The following is a 17392-nucleotide window of genomic DNA, read 5'->3' on the forward strand; positions in this document are numbered from 1 at the left end:
TAATAAACCCAACTTTGTCATGATTTATTACCTTTTTAAAGTGCTGTTGGGAGTGTTTGCTAATACACTGTTAAGGTTTTTGCATTGATATTTGTGAGTGGTCTATAATTTTCTCTTTGCTACAATCTTTTTTTCAGTTTTGGAAATGCTAATGTATTCACTTTATAAAATCAATTCAGAAGTCTTAAAAAAAATTTTTTTTGGCACTTTGAGGTTCAGGATTCTTTTTCTAGCTTCTGGAATTGTATCAACACTGGGATTATTTAATCTTAAAGGTTTAGCAGAAATCCCCTGAAATCATCAAGGCCTGACACTTTTTTGGTAAGAAGTCCTTTATTAGTTTCTTCTATGGTAATTGGTTTGTTCTAAATTTCTGTGTCTATGAGGGTAAATCCTGGAAATCTGCATATTTCTAATTATATAAAATTAGTCTTATAATTTTGAAAAATTTCCTGTTTTGTGGTTATTTCTCCAGTTGTCATTTCAATGTGTATTTCTGCGTCCTCCCTTTTTTCCTGGAAGGGGTTCGCTGGTGGTTTGCGTATTTAAGTTCCCTCCCGCTCTCCCTTTTTACGAATTCCTTCCTTCAGTTTTCTTCTGGTTTGCTTTTTTCCTCCAGTTTTTAAGGCTTGGTTGTATAATTTTCAGCTTCTCCCATTTTTAATGATACAGTTCTAAATACTATAAATTTCCTGTCATAACTGTTTTTTAAAAAAATATTGAGGCCTTCATCAGTCTTGTGGTCGTATCTTTCTGGTGTGCTCTCACCATCTTTGGGGATGCTGGCTTGCTGCTTCTCTTAATTCTTCTAACTTCTCAATGAGGTTTGATTGTAATCCTTCTCACAGTTTTGTTTTGTTTTTTTCTTTGGAAGAGCGTTTTCCTGTACTTTTTTAGGAGGGGCGTGTTCTTCGATGACTTTTTTTAGCTCCACTGCCCTAAAGCTCCATTTTCATTTTGACAGTGGTTGACAGGACATCACTACTGACCTTCCTTCCCAGCCTTTACCTGGACTTTCTCTTCTCTTTGCCCTACCATACCTGTCCTGTCAAGCTGGAATCCTAATTCTAGCAGTTTCTCCTCAGTGCTAGGCTCTGGACACATACAGCACTGGGCCCAGACTACGTTAGCACACTCGGCAGACCTTGGTGCATTGCTGTGACGCTCACCTGCAAATGGAACCTGTCGAAGCCTGCACAGTTGCAGCTTCTGTTGACTGGCCCCCTGCCAGGCGGCTGAGAAACGGGGGGCTGTCAGAAACACAGCTGCCTGCTCTCCCCGTTCCCACAGATGCTGAAACTACGTCGGCCAGTCGTCTTCCTTCCTTCCTTACTTGCACTTTGAAGTTCATGAGGACAACGGTCATCTAGTTTTGTAGAACAGGGTCTGGGGCTACCCTGGTTACTCTGTATTCTTACTGGAAGGTTCAGAAAGTACACTATTGCCGTCATCGTCCCCGAGCTTAACCCCTGTGGGATCTCTATTACAGAAGAGAGATTTTAATAACAATCATTTTATGATGGTTAGGACAGAAATTATAATTAGGAATTTACTGTATTTCAGGTACTATGTCAAGTGCTTTATATGCATTATCTCATTTCATCCTTGAATAACCTCAGGAGTTAGCCCTCCCTCCCTGATTTTATGGATGGGGAAGTTAGGGTCCAAGATTACAGTGCTGAACTTGCAGACCTGGGATTTAAACTCAAGTCCTCAGACTCCAGAGCACCTCCTTACTTAACAGACTCTCAAATACTAGCAGGTCCGACCGTTTCCAAACCTCTATGTGAACTGAAATGAAATATTAACTATTTAAAGATCTGATAAAAATGTATACATATTACAGGTCAAATCTAAAAATACTGTAGATGATGAATACACTGAACTGTGTTGTATGACCTGATTAATCTTGTTTTCAGGCAGATGCTCAAAAAAAAGCTTCTCGTACTAACTTCTGAAAAATACCATAATGAGGGTGGGGGCAGAACACAGAGTTATTTGAGATTTTGGACTTCCTACTTCCCTGCTCATTATAGTATCACTGCCAAAGAATAAGTATGTGAAATATTACTTATAATTTAGTTTTTAATAAATACTGCTCTTGTAAATAACTGTTTAGAAACAAGAGTCGTCTCTCTGCAGGTCCCTGGCCTGTGTTTTGGTCAGCACGTCACGATGGAAGGTGAACACTCACTGGGCCACAAAATTTCATAAAAAGGGCCCTCACACGTGTACTGTTTAGAATCATATTGTAATTTATAATTTTATGCTATTAAATTATACAAGTGAGTTAGGAAATATTTCTTAATAGTTTTATGAAATACTTTTAAACTTGGAGTTCTCTTCCACTTACAGATACGGTTACTATTATTACTAACTTTCTTACCTTCTAACTGCTAGTGGCAATTCAGGAAAAACAATCTGGGTTTTTTATAATCGCTCTAAAGCCATTCCATATATGCTATTTTAACTCCCGATGTCTAGGAAGTGACTTAGTTTGAGATAGGGATGTCTTAATTTGCCAGGATTTAAATAGAAGCAACTAAAATAACTCATTGAAAGATAACATCTGCTTTTAAGCTTATATTTTCCCCCACAATCAGAAAACGGATTTTATTTCTAATAAAAAAAATAATAAAGTTGACTTGGGCAAGAGGAGTTTTAAAACTAAGGATGCCAACAACAAATGAATCATTTCTCTAAGCACATACCAGATTTCCCTTTGGAAGGACCATCATTTAAGGGCATTTTCTCCTCAAATTTAGGAAATTAAAATTTAAATATTCTAATTCCTAAACAGTAATACTAGTAATTTTTTATACTGATAGTTGTGTAGAATAATTCAACATTTATTATCACCAAGACTTTAACTTTAACCTATCTCCTTCAGTGCAGAGATTTTCTTCTCCATTTCAGTACTTGTCTCACATCTTTGAACGTCATTCCAACAACAGTGATGGATGTGATTTATTGATAAATTGGTTACTAATGAAGATGAGTTTTTACACGATTTCCTTTACAATTAGCTAGTTCACAGAATGAACAAAACAAGAAGAACAAAAGCGACACCCCAGTCTTTAACCCCTAAACAGAACATTTCCCTTCCACTTACCTGAAAATATAAAACTATAAATGACCATGTATGGGGCTGCACCATTAAATTTACTTTAGTGGTTCTGGTTTTTTACTGAGAGTTTTACTTATTTACTTTGAAAAAATTAGAAAATTGTCATTTTGAAATCAGAACCACTAACACACTCTGGAGGCAACAAACTAAAAAAAACCCAATAGCTAAAAATAACTCCCTTATAAAAGTACAATTTATAGTATCACATATTTCAGAAAAATAAACCAAACCACTCAATGTCTTTCCTTCTAGATGACTATTTTCTCCCCAGAAAGAAGAAAAAGCAACTAATGAAATTAAAATCAAACACAACTGTTATTCACCCTCAAAACATCTAAATAAGTGACCCACACAGCACAAAACTTTCTCATTCACAATCACATACAGTTAAATTATTTTTTCCTCAATTACATAATAGTCTTCTTAAATCAATGTCCCTTTAGAAAATTACTGTATTAGTTAAGCCTATTCATCCTTGCTATGAAGTTAATTTCATTTATGTAGGCCTCGTAAGTTTAACTGGCACACTTAATAAGACAAAGTAAGTCATTCTTCTGTTTAAAAATTATGGAATCATCTGTTTTCAAAGAAGAATCCTAAATACTTAATTCATTAAAGCAATTTCCTACCATCAGCTATCAAGCTTTTTAAATGATCACTAAGTGTTCACCCAAGGATTATCGATGCTATGTGAACTGTAAACTTGTTTTGAAGATTTGTGTCCATTTTACAGTATGATACAATTCGTAGAGTTTTTTAAAAATATAACCTACATACATATAGTTAATTTGCCCCAAAGAACTTCTTAGAAATACAGTAGAAACATTTAAGAACCACAACAGAGTCCACTGTGGTTCAGACGTCAACAAAGATTTTCTTGAAACCCAGTACAAAGGTTACGGGCTCAAGACCATATTCCAAAGTGACATCGGCGCGAGATTTGATTGCGAGACTACCTCTTAAAAAAAGAGCACATTGGTTATACATGGCTTTTAACCTCGAGCTACAGTTATGCTACAAATCCCCCCACCCTCCCGACCTAAGTGAAGTCAGTCATGTGGAGATGTGCACATTCTCTGGGCACTGTTTAGAGTCCTTGGTTTTCCAGCTCTGATGGAGATCTCGAAGGCGTTCAGAAGTCCGTGTGCTTACATTCAGGGCAGGATGAACTTTACAAATTCCACTTTCCTCCATTAGTGACAGGCCACAGATCCCAAAGTATGCATGCAAAGCATCTGAAAACGAGGTATTTTTTTTTTTTTATCATAACAGGCATTCTTATTTGTACATGCTGCAAAGTACTATAGCTACATATCTATTAGTCCAGCACATTAAAATTAAATTTAGAAAAATGTTAAATATAGGTTTTGAAACATGTGCTTTCTCAAAAAGTCTTTGTCAAAACACCAATTAAAAAAAAACAGATGATCAAAATCAGGTATTTTATCGAAGAAAATATCATTAACAAAGGAAAACAGTTCTCAAATGAAAAGGTGACATTCCCAACATCCTCTATGATTAAAAAAACAAAGTAGAGTAGCAGTAATACAAGACCTCTCACTTAGGGGGTTTCCCCTTTGCTTCCCACAGAATACAGAAATAAGGGGCTTTAGCTCTGTATCATAAAAGGAAAAATTTTCCTGAAAAATGAAAATAAACCTCTGACTCTAAGTAGCAATACCCCTCCCCACCAAGTTTTACCTCTGACATTTCCGTAACCAATTCTATCACAGTACTGTGTTCAGTGAAAGATGCCTAAACAGAATAATCCGCTGTGGAATGCTGTACCAAATTTAGTTTTCCTATTTGGGGGAATCTCAATCATCCAAAAAATGTCTGACCTGACAGTAAAAACAAACTCACATTCTCTGTGGCTATAAATACCATAACCTTTCTTCTATACTGGCCTCCCTACTATTTCCCGTCTTTTGGGGGCAGCGACCCTCTTCCATTCAAGTGGCCACAGGAATCACATGGCTGTTGCCTGCTGGACAGCCTTATACGGACTCTGAAGAGCTCAGAGATCTGCAGTTATGGGCATACTACAAAAAAACATATTTTGTAGCCATCAGGCATTTTTCCTATTTTTGTACTGGCCATCATTTATGGCCTCAAGAGCTACTGAAGTTCAGAACACCTTTACCGACTCAAACTTTGTCAGAAGTATTAGAAAGTTTTACTTACATGAGTATCAACTACTTTTCAAAACAGAGGGACAGATAGTTGTGCTTACTCAAGATTATTTCTGAAAATGTTATCTCACTAGTGGAGGCCCATGTCAATCTCCTTTCATGTCTTCTCAAGAGAATGCTTAGGTTTCTTCTGGCTCACTTTTCTCTCATTTTCAGACCACAAAAAATAAATTTAATTTCCCCTGTACTATGAAATTTTCCTTGTAGTTATTCTAAAATTACAGAAGGCACAAACCAACATTATATTTTATTGACTAGAAATTAGGAAACTTATCTAGGAAAAAATGCAACTGAAAGAGAAATAAAATCCATCCAGGATAACAAAATAGGATCTTCTACTTTCCACGTAATGGAAAAATAGAACATTTTTTTCTCAGAAAGCTTTCTGTAAAAGTCAATGAACCAGAACTTAATTGTTTCAAACCTCAAAGCTTTTTTAAAAAACTTATCTGTAGGTATATTCAAGCATATCAAATGCTGAAATATATAGTTTCTTCATAATAAAAGTTCATTAGTTTCTTAAGTTTCTTCTGTAAATGTATATAAAAATGCTTTGTGTCAAATCTGCTACTAAATTAACTAGAACCAAGAATATGCTAATTTTAAAGACTCTTTTTTTTTTTTTTTTAAAGATTTATTTATTTGAGAGAGTGAGAATGAGAGAGAGAGTACATGAGGGGGGGGAGGGTTAGAGGGAGAAGCAGGCTCCTCGCTGAGCAGGGAGCCCAATGCGGGACTCCAGGATCATGACCTGAGCCGAAGGCAGTCGCTTAACCAACTGAGCCACCCAGGTGCCCCTAATTTTAAAGACTCTTAAAAAATGATTTTCCCAAAGGCCCTATTAAACAGGTCTTTCCACATAAATTCAATTTATGATACACAGATTTTCTATGCTCTGCAGTTTACAGGTTCTGAAGACATTTTACCATATCTGTAAAAAGTATTATATCCAAGTATTTACCCAAATATTAAAGTTAGCAACTAAGTGCTAGAAAATACCTTCAAGAATTAAAAAAAAAAAAAATCTATTCTGGGGCGCCTGGGTGGCTCAGTTGGTTAAGCATCCGACTCTCGATTTTGGCTCAGGTCATAGTCTCAGGGGTTGTGAGATCAAGCCCCTGGCGAGCTCCACACTCAGCGGGGAGTCTGCTTGAAGATTCTCTCCCTCTGCCCTCCCTCCATTCACGCTTGCTAACTAAGGCAAATAAATAGATCTTAAAAAAAAAAAATCTACTGTAAATACTCAAAATGTATTTCAAGTATGTTTATGCCAGACATGCTTTCCAAGATATTGTCATTTCCCTATTCCCATTTGTTAAAATGTACATTTGTTAAAATAGTACAAGCTCTGATGAAAAATAATGTCATCAAGACAATTCTCAGTTTTCTTGAGGTACTGCTCTAACATTTATAGCTATGGTTACACATACCAAAATTTAAAAATATTATTTTGCTTTAGAAATTAGAACATAAAAAAAAAAAACCAGAAAGAACTCCAACAACTCAACAGAAAAAACAAGTAACCCAACTGAAAAAGGGGCAAAGGATCTGAATAGCTCTTTCTCCAAAGAAGATATACAAAAGGCCAACCAGTGCATGAAAAGATGCTTGACATCAATAACCATGAGGGAAATGCAAATTAAAGCCATAGTGAGATACTATGTCACTCTTGCTAGAATGGCCATAATCAAAAGAATAAGCGATAACAAATGCCGGCGTGTAGGTGGAAAAGGGAACCCTTGTACACGGCTGGTGGGAATGTAAACTGGCACAGCCCTTATGGAAAAAAGTATGGAGAAGCCTCAAAAAATTAAAAATGGAACTACCATACGATCCAGTAATATCCCCAAAGGAAACGAAAACACTACCTTGGTATCTATACCTCCATGTTCACAGAATTATGTACAATAGCCAAGATACAGACACAACCTAAATGCCCACTGATGGATGAATGGATAAAGAATCTGTGGTATCTGCATACACAATGGAACATGATTCAGCCATAAAAATGAGGAAATCCTACTATTTGCAACAACATGGATGGACCTTGAAGGTGTAATGCTAAGTAAAATAAGTCAGGCAAAGACAAATACTGTGTGATCTCACTTAGATGTGGAATCTAAAAAACAAAAACAAAAAACCAAACTCATAGAAAAAAAGAGATTGGACCTGTGCTTAGGAGGGGCAGGGGTGGGCAGGGGAGGGGGAATTGGAAGAAGGGGGGCAAAAGGAACCAACTGCCACTAATAAGTAAGTACTGGGGATGTAACACACAGCACAAGGACTTCAGCTCACCCTGCTGTACGACATACAGGAAACGTGTTCAGACAGTGAACCCTAAGACTGCTCATCACAAACATAAATTGTTCGCCCTTTACCATCTTCTTGTCTTCTGTATCTATGAGAAGGCGGGAGCTAGCTGAGCCCACTCTGGCAGTCATTTCATTATAGATGTGCACCAAACCATCACGCTGTATGCCTTCAACTTACACAGTGATGTAGGGTCAATGATTTCTCAATAAAACTAGAAAAAATATTCTTTGGCTTTAGAAATTAAAAGCATTAAAGAGGAGAAAATACATTTACAGTACAACACAATATTTATCGAAAAAATCCATTTACAAGTGGACAGGCACAGTTCAAACCTGTGTGGTTCAAGGATCGACTGTACTTACTAAATCCAAGAATCTTTTGTTCTTTACTTCCCTGCCACTCCTGAGCTTGGAAAACAGTGAATATCACATTGTCTGAATCTATTTGGCTCCTGAGTTTTAGACAGTGAATGTTAAGAGTTCAGATAGCAAAGTACCCATCTAAAAAAATTAACCTGAATCTGATGAAATTCAGAGAACAAGGGTATGGACAGTGAGGGACAGCAACCTTCAGAATTAGAGATATTTGATGTAATGGCTTCTGAACAGAGTAAGAACAGGTCCCTTCTGGACTTGGTAATTCATTCTACTTGGCTCTAGCGACAGCTAATAATTCTAAAGATTCTGGATGGACCAAATGATTCTCTATTTTGGACAGGGCCCATTGAGACCATCTGCCTCACTGCCTCAAATGAAATAAAACACTGGTAAGTGAAATATATGGAAAACAAGGCATACTACAGCAATACATCTTGATAATCCAACCCTTCCTTTATACCCCTCAACATGCTAAATTTCCCCTAAACTTAAACAATTTACCTTTTTAAAAAACATATTAAGTTTACAACTGTAGCTGAATTTTCTCTTATGCCCTTTCTGACAAAGATGCCTGAGGGTCTACTCAAGAAATAGAGTTGTTCTAGATTCATACAAAAAATAAATTACCTGGATGACTATCTGGCCACTTGGCAAATCCCCCTACTAGGCGATCTTGAGTTGATAAGATGTAATTTCTATTTTTCTCAAAGTTGGTGTATTGAAAAATTTTCAGAAGCTGAAATGACAGGACAAATATAAATTTACTGACATCAAACTTTCATTTTGACCTTTGGCTCAATTTTCAGATATACATCAATTAAATATGCTTTTCTGTAGCTAAGGCTCTCAAAGCAAGCCTCTGGAGACCTGAGCACTTAGAATCAGTCAACCACATTATTATCATTTTTGTCATCTGATCACAACTACTCTCCTTTCCTTGACCTACTCACTACTTCCCTCTTCTGAACCACGCCCAACTAATCTCTTTGCATCACATTTAGCTGGGTTCAAAACACAACTCTGCCAATCTGTTCAACTTAGTCATTTTTAAAAAGGACAATTTTATCTTTTATTTTATCAATTTTATCTATCTATATTATAATTCTTATTATAGGCTTTTGAACTATTACTTACAAACCGTTAGTAACTTGAACCAAAAATATTTCAAAAAAAAAAACCAACAAAAATTATTAACCAGATGACAGTTTTGAGACTAGTAAAAAAATTGTAGCTTTTTAGTCAGGAAAGGTAAAAGGTGAGACAAGTATACTTTTAGCATAAAAAACTATGTAGCTTTAAGATTTAGGACATATGTTTATTCTCTCTCTCAAGATCCCATTAAATAGAAAAAATAAAGAATAACTCAAACTATGAAAGGGTGTTGGGGAGGGTGGAGCAGTAGACAAGAGAGTTCAAGAAATTTCTGATAAGACACAAAGCAGTTGAAAGTATGTTAATGAATCAAAGAGCCATAGAAGATATGAGTGATTAAAGAACCATTATTTCTCAAAAAGAGAAACAAAGCCTAAAAGAATTATGATACAAATAAGAAACACATTCATTCATTTTAATTTAGTCAATACAATAAAAAGGAAAGAGACTCATTAGAATCCATCAGCTAGAAACATTTTCCATCAAGTGTCTGATGGGTCATTACATAAGGAGAAACTATAATCTTAAGATGTACTTGGTTCAGCAATAAACAATATTTACATGATCACAGTAAGTGCTGATTCTCGGTTTTTAAATTTTAGAATCAACCTACAGGCAAAGCATAAAATATGTGAATACTGTTACTAAATAAAATATGAATGTTAACTCGACATTATAAAAGTAAAGGTAATATGACAGAATTAGAAGGTGCAAAGAGGAAAAGTTTCAGGACTAAAAAATATATAACCAGTAATAATCTGCTTGAAAAAAGGAAGGCTAAATCTTCATTCTTCATAGTTGGGAATCAAAGATAATGTCTAAAGAGAAATTAAGATATCATTTAAAGTTGGGGTGCCTGGTGGGCTTAGTCAGTAGAGCATGTGACTCTTGATCTCAGTATCATGAGTTCATGTCTGACAGTGGGTGGAAAACTTACTTAAAAAAATAAAACAGGAAAATATTTCTAAAAATAAAAAAAATCAGTTACTTGTGATATTCATAAGAATTAAGAATCTTTAAAATGTTTAAAAATGGCGGGTGCCTGGGTGGCTCAGTCGTTAAGCGTCTGCCTTCGGCTCAGGTCATGATCCCAGGGTCCTGGGATCGAGCCCCGCATCGGGCTCCCTGCTCCGCGGGAAGCCTGCTTCTCCCTCTCCCACTCCCGCTGCTTGTGTTCCCTCTCTCGCTGTCTCTCTCTCTGTCAAATAAATAAAATCTTTAAAAAAAAAAAAAAATGTTTAAAAATGGTTGCTTTCAGAAAATTGTCAAAGACTACCAAGGTCATATCGAAAAGACTCAAGAGCCTACTTGAAGGATCTCTGGCTAAAAATGGGATGTTTTGAGCATCAAAAAGAACAATATAATGGATTAAAACATACGTTAACCTCAATGGCTGCTAAAACGATTCTGTAAAAAAAAAAACCAATGAGGTTTTTATACAACAGCAACACACAATCCAAAAAGAAATTAGAAAGCAATTCCACTTAAAACAGCGTATAAAATAATTAAATATTTAGGAATAAATCTGATCAAGGACGTGAGAGACATGTATGCTGAAAACTACAAAATACTGCTGAAAGAAATTAAAGATCTAAATAAATGAAAAGACATCCCATGCTCACTGTAGGAGAACTTAAGCTATTAAAAGTCAATACTACCCAAAGTGATCTTCAGATTCAATGCAATAGATTTTTTTGTAAAAATTGGAAAAACCAATTTTCAAATTCCTATGAAACTGCAAGGGGTCCAAACAGCCCCAACAATGATGAAAAAGAACAAAGTTGGACTCACACTTCCTGGCTCGGAAACTTACTACAAAAGCTGTAGGGATTAAAACAGTACGGTACTGGCATAAGGAGAGACACATGGACTAATGGGGCAGAATAGAGAGCCCATAAAACAAACAAACCCACATGTATGTGTTCAGTTGATTTTCCACAAAGGGCCAAGGCCATTTAATGGAGCAAAGAACAGCTTTTCAACAAATGAACCTGGGAAAGCAGGATATCCACATGCAAAATAATGAAGTTGAACCCTTAGTTTATGCCATATATAAAAATTAACTCAAAATGAATCAAAGACCTAAATTCAAGGGCTAAAACTACAAAAATTGTTGGAAGAAAATACCGGGGAAAATCCTTATGACATTGGCTTTGGCAATGATTTCATGAAAAACAGGTAAACTGGACTTGATCACAATTAAAAACTTTTGTACATCAAAGGACATTACCAACAGAGTGAAAGGCAACCATAGAATGGGAAAAAATTATCTGCATACCATATATCTTGATAAGGGATTAATATCCCAAACACTTGAGAACAAAAAACATGATTAAAAAATGGGTGAAGGACCTGAATTGACACTTCTCCAAAGAAGATACAGAAATGGCCAATGAGCACATCAGAAGATGCTCAATATCACTAATCATTAGGAAAATGCAAATCAAAACCACAATGAGACAGCACTTCACACCCACTGGGATGGCTATTATAAAAACCAAAAAACCAAACAGAAAAATCAAGTGTTATTGAGGGTAACTGGAACCCTGGTACGCTGCTAGCAGGAATGTAAAATGGTGCACACCCTCATTGTGGAAAGCATGGCGGTACCTCACAAAGTTCAACAGAGAACTACCATATGATCCAGCAATTCCACTCCTAGGTAAATACACAAAAGAAATGAAAACATAAACTCAATTATTTGTACATCTATGTTCAGAGTTGCCTTATTCCCAACAGCTAAAACATGGAAATAACCCAAGTGTCCATCAGCGGATAAATGGGTAAACAAAATGTGATATAAACATACAACAGCATATTACTCAGCCATAAAAAGGAACGAAATTTTGATATATGCTACAACATGGATGGACCTTGAAAGTATTATGCTAAGCAAAATAAGCCAGACATAGAAGGACACATATTGTGTGATTCCACTTATGTGATGTACCAAGAATAGGCAAATTCATAAAGACAGAGAGAAGAGAGATGACCCAGGGCCAGTGGGAGAGGAGAATGGTAATGAGTACAGAGTATATACTGCGGATAATGAAAGTTTTGGGTATACATACTGGTGAGGGTTACAGAACATTGCGAATGTAATTAATACCACTGAATTATATACTTACAAATAGTTAAACTAATAAATATTATATTATGTATATTTTGCCATCATAAAATAAAAAGCTGATGGGGGACTTTGTAGAGGATAAATCCGGTCTGACGGCTCTGGAGCCCTTTGATCAAAAGGAGATGACCAAAGATTATGTGCTTCTTGATGTGATGCAAAAGGAAATATACATAGTCAATGACTAGATACCTAAAGGTATCAAGGAATTAGGGCTTTTTCAGATGTGACAATGACACTACAGTTCTGTTACTTAGAAAGTTATTTTTGGTTAGGAACTATATTGAAAAATTTCCAGATAATATAAAAAATGTTATCTGGGATCTGCCCTCACATAATACAGTGAGGCGAAGGGCAAGGGGTTGGAATATGGATAAGACTGGAGCTGGCTTTGGGATAAAAGCTGATGCGTCCAGCTTTGGACTTACAGGGGTTCATTACACTATTCTACTTCAGAATATGTCTGGAATTTTCCATAATTAAAAAAGTATTAAAGCGGTACACCCAAGGAATGGCACTAGGAGTGAGGGGAGAGAGGGAGATATACTGCCTTCATGTTAATCATTCTGTTTTCAGCATTTCAGAATTTAAGAGAAAAAATTAGGATATTATATAAAAGATGAACATGGACTTTTGTTAGATTTCAGAATATCAGAATTAGGTGAAACATTTTAAAGGGGAAAGGCAATTTTAAGACAGAGCAAACTTGAGGGTATTTAGTGGTTAATAAGCTTATAAAATTAGGCATGTCAAAAAGGTAACAAATGGAGAGAAATGTGCAAAAGTGTTAATCAGTAAGTTATTCAGAAGGGTTAGGCAAATAAATCAATAAAAAATTAAAAACCACAAACTGTTTTCAAGGGAATGACCCATGGTTTATCTTTTAAGATTCGTAACTTCCGGGCGCCTGGGTGGCTCAGTTGGTTAAGCGACCGCCTTCGGCTCAGGTCATGATCCTGGAGTCCCTGGATCGAGTCCCACATCGGGCTCCCTGCTCGGCAGGGAGTCTGCTTCTCCCTCTGACCCTCTCCCCTCTCATGTGCTCTGTCTCTCATTCTCTCTCTCACAAATAAATAAAATCTTAAAAAAAAAAAATTAAAAAAAAAAAAAAGATTCGTTAACTTCCCATAAAGCCTTTACTGCTACCATGTTCAGACAGATCCCTGCTCCAGACAGACTACCAGTCCGTCAGTTTTGGTAACAAGATTTTTACAACCTTTATACCTTATACCTTATCCTTTCTCATCTATGTTCTGGGCCACTTAAGTTTTATAAGAATGGCAATTTTCAAGCAGCACAACAGATACCTGAATTCTATAGAAAAACCGTACAGAGATGAGCTTTGCCGGAGCAAGAGAAAAAACTCGGCAGCCTAAATTTAATGGTATTTAGTGACCATTACAAAGACCAAAACTTTTAAAGCACAGTTTGTATCAACACAGAGTACAGGTTTCTCAATTTTATTCTTTCTCTTACCTTTAGAGTTGCTCCTACCCAAAAAGAGTAACAGGTGTCTACGGGCTTATTAGGTCTTCCATGGTAACCATTTTGTTGCCTCATTATACACCACCTTTTTATCCGGTTCAATTCTTTTTCTGAAAAAACTTCTTCTAGTTTACCCATCAGACACAGTGACGCGATGCCACAAAAAGTTGATCCTCCTGTTAATCGAAACCACACAATACTTCAAACGTCAAATCAGATGCCTAGGAAAATAACATGAAATGGCTGGAGAAAAAAAAACAATGGTTATACAATTCTGGAAATCAGTAAAATAAAGTAAATTTAGAAGACAATTAATTATACCTTTAAAATAACCAGAAAGTGTTGGGAGTCTTCAATATTAATTTGATGAAACAGGCAGGAATTTAAAATAATTTAAAGCTCAGGCGCCTGGGTGGCTCAGTTGGTTAAGCGACTGCCTTCGGCTCAGGTCATGATCCTGGAGTCCCGGGATCGAGTCCCGCATCGGGCTCCCTGCTCGGCAGGGAGTCTGCTTCTCCCTCTGACTCTCCCCCCTCTCATGTGCTCTCTCTCATTCTCTCTCTCTCAAATAAATAAATAAAATCTTAAAAATAAATAAATAAATAAATAAAATAATTTAAAGCTCTAAGAAATATTTTACTTTTGGGGGGAAAAAAAAAGACTTCGGAGGTTAAGGAACATGTTCAAAATTACATGGTTTAATGGAAGAGTTGACACTAAAACTTAGGACTCCTCCTCCCTGTCGCCCCAGTCTGATTCCTTTCCCTTAAAACCACACAGTGCTCATGAACTGCGGTTCCATCTGCCTGAGCCCACAGACTAATTTTCACATATAACACAGACAAGCTAGAAGCAGATATGCAGATATGATACCTACTCAGCTTAAAAAATTTAAGGAAGACAAGTCTGAGTGAGGGATGAGGGAGAGATCGTGTTGGGGGCGGGGAGAGAAGAAGGGCCTATGAGGAAGGAGACACGTGGGGATAATCCATTCCCTGTGGTAGACTGAATAATGACCCGCAAAGATTCAGAAGTCCAGGTCCTAACCCCTGGAACACGGCAACGTTTCCGCCTACGGCAAAAGAGACTTTGGGTGAATGTGACTACGGATTCTGAGACGGAGAGATATCCCTGGATAAATGCAACCACAAGTGTCCTTATGAAGGGGGCAAAAGGGGATGACAGAAAGAGGTGGCGATGAAACTGTGAAGCAGAGACTGGAGTGACTCGGCAACATGTCGGGAATGTCGGAGGCCACAGAAGTCGGCAGAGGCAAAGGAACAGACTCTCTGTTGGAGCCTCCCGAAGGAAGCAGCCCTGTAAAGTGCAGCTCAGACTTCTGCCTTCCAGAACTGTAAGAGAACAGGCTTGTGCTGTTTTATACCACTAAGTCCGAGGCAACTCGGACTTAGTGGTATATTAAAAAAAATATAATTAAAAATTATATTTTAAATAATAATTAATTATTATTTATTTTAAATTTAAATTATTTTAAATTTAAACCGGTACACTCACAAAAGTGATTCCTTTCCTCAGGAACTGAGAAGTCCTTATTTCTCCAGAAAGGAAAAGAAACAACACTTTACACTACTGATTAATTTCAGCTATGGAAATGGAGGGTTTGTAATACGCTTCATCCTACAACTTCCCTTTTACTGTTACACGACTTGGATGCATTCTCTGGCAAAAGAAAAGTCAGCATTCCCTCTAGAAAACTCCAGACAGGCAGCACATTAAAAAGGTCACTGCCAGTAAGGACTATTTAATCTTCAGAATTTTTCCCAGTGATTCCAGAGATCTATGTCAGTCATGAGTTCATGAAAAGAGAAAAATAAACAAATTTATAGTAACCTTTCAGAATAATTCCTATTAAGCAACTACCAATCTTATTTCCTCTTCAGTGACCCACCAATTTCAATTTCTCTTTCATGACAACCTGGCCATGACTTCAGGTATTATTACATCATTAAATATAAAATCTCCCAACAGATAATATGTACTCATTAACTACCAAAAAGTAGGGGTGCCTGGCTGGCTCACTCGGAAGAGCATGCAACTCTTGATCTCAGGGTTGTGAGTTCGAACCCCACACTGGGTTTAGAGATTACTTAAATAAATCAAACTTAGAAAAAAAAAAAAAAAACCTACCAAAAGGTAAAAAGAGGCATTTAATTGTTACTCTCCAAATTACTTGTTAGGATTCTTTAAAGCAAACTGGCACAATTCAAAGTAAAAATACTCTCTACTTTGCCCAAATCACCAGCTTTGCACAATGATAACTTCTGAAGTAAGTTTGAGCTCTGAGTAGCCAAAAACACTTACTGCAAAATCTATGCTTTAAGCTAAAATTCATTTACCAACATTTACCCCTGAGAGGTTCAAATATTTTATACAAAATTCTTTTTTTTTTATTTTATACAAAATTCTTAAAAACTAATTCTAAAAACCTGAGCTAACAGTATTAACTTAGAGTGTTAGATGCAGATACAGAGAGCAAGAAAAGACAGGTAACATCTTAATAAATAAGTCAATTAAGAAATATAAAAAAGTGGGCACAGGAACTCATATTCTATTTAGCACCAAAAGGGGCTAAATAAGGTTACATCAATGATTCCTACAAGCTTCAAAACATTTCAAGAATATTACATAATTACAGGGGCACCCAGGCGTCTCAGCTGGTTGAGCATCTGACTAGGCTCAGGTTATGATCTCAGGGTCAGGAAGTCAAGCCCCACTGCGGGCTTCTGCGCTCAGGGGGGAGTCTGCTTGTCTCTCTCCCTCTGCTCCTCCCCCCGCTTGATCGTGCTCTCTCTCAAATAAAATCTTAAAAAAAAAAAAAGGAATATTACATCATTACATTAAAGTACAATACAAAACTGCTTCTCATAGTTTTCTGAATTCATCAACAGAAGGTTGTGTTCATTATGCCTTGGCTGAAGAAGGTATGAAAAGAATCTTCTGTACTGAAGGCTCTTACAGTAAGACATATTAAGGCATGTGCAAACAAGAGAAAGACTGCACCTGCTGAGTTTGTCACCTGAAGTCAGATGCTTCGGTCATATGGATCATTTCGGTGTGGTGCAGAATACCATAGTCATGGACACCACAGATGGAAGGGACCACCAAGGTTGGTTCTAACAACCGACCTCAGTGCTCCTGGGGGCAGGGTGAAGGAGGTGTTCCTGCCTCTAGTCCTGGATGCTAGGACTGACTTACATTTTAACAGTGTTTTAACAGGTGTAAGCTAACTGCTCCTATAAGGTTTTAAAGCCCAATTTTAAGCATTCTCTTCTATTTATTTGCATGTACCAAATTATCTGAAGGAGTCCATGTGCTCTGAAATATATAATTTAAGGTTAACAATCATATAGCTAGAGATGAAGTAGGAAGCTAAAAATAGGTATAAAAATAAAAGTACACCATTTCACACTTAAAATACCCCATGGAAAAGGTAAAGTAAGGAAAATTCAAGAAGCTGAATGCTTACATGAAATTAGGCCAGAGAGTTGAAAATTTCTCTTCTGGATTAAGGAGTAGAGAGATTTTTGAAGAACCATGGAATCAAATTAATTTATGTGAACTATTACTTTTATATCATGAATCCTGAGAGGAAAAAATA

At 36.7% G+C, this 17392-nt stretch overlaps 1 protein-coding gene across 1 annotated transcript in view; it reads right to left on the bottom strand.

The window, feature by feature from the left end:
- Positions 1 to 203: 203 nt before the first annotated feature.
- The window catches only part of PGGT1B (protein geranylgeranyltransferase type I subunit beta), a 57013-nt gene continuing 39824 nt past the window's right edge, over positions 204 to 17392 (bottom strand). The window contains exons 7-9 of the mRNA XM_035013936.1: positions 13765 to 13949; positions 8637 to 8745; positions 204 to 4362 (exon numbers count right to left, since the gene is read on the bottom strand). Coding sequence (XP_034869827.1) covers positions 4181 to 4362; positions 8637 to 8745; positions 13765 to 13949 — 476 coding nt within the window. The 3' untranslated portion in view covers positions 204 to 4180. The remainder of the gene's footprint in view (positions 4363 to 8636; positions 8746 to 13764; positions 13950 to 17392) is intronic.

This window comes from Mirounga leonina, unplaced genomic scaffold, assembly GCF_011800145.1.
Source record: "Mirounga leonina isolate KUSES-001 unplaced genomic scaffold, KU_Mleo_1.0 Mir_168, whole genome shotgun sequence".
Classification (NCBI taxonomy): Eukaryota; Metazoa; Chordata; class Mammalia; order Carnivora; family Phocidae; genus Mirounga; species Mirounga leonina.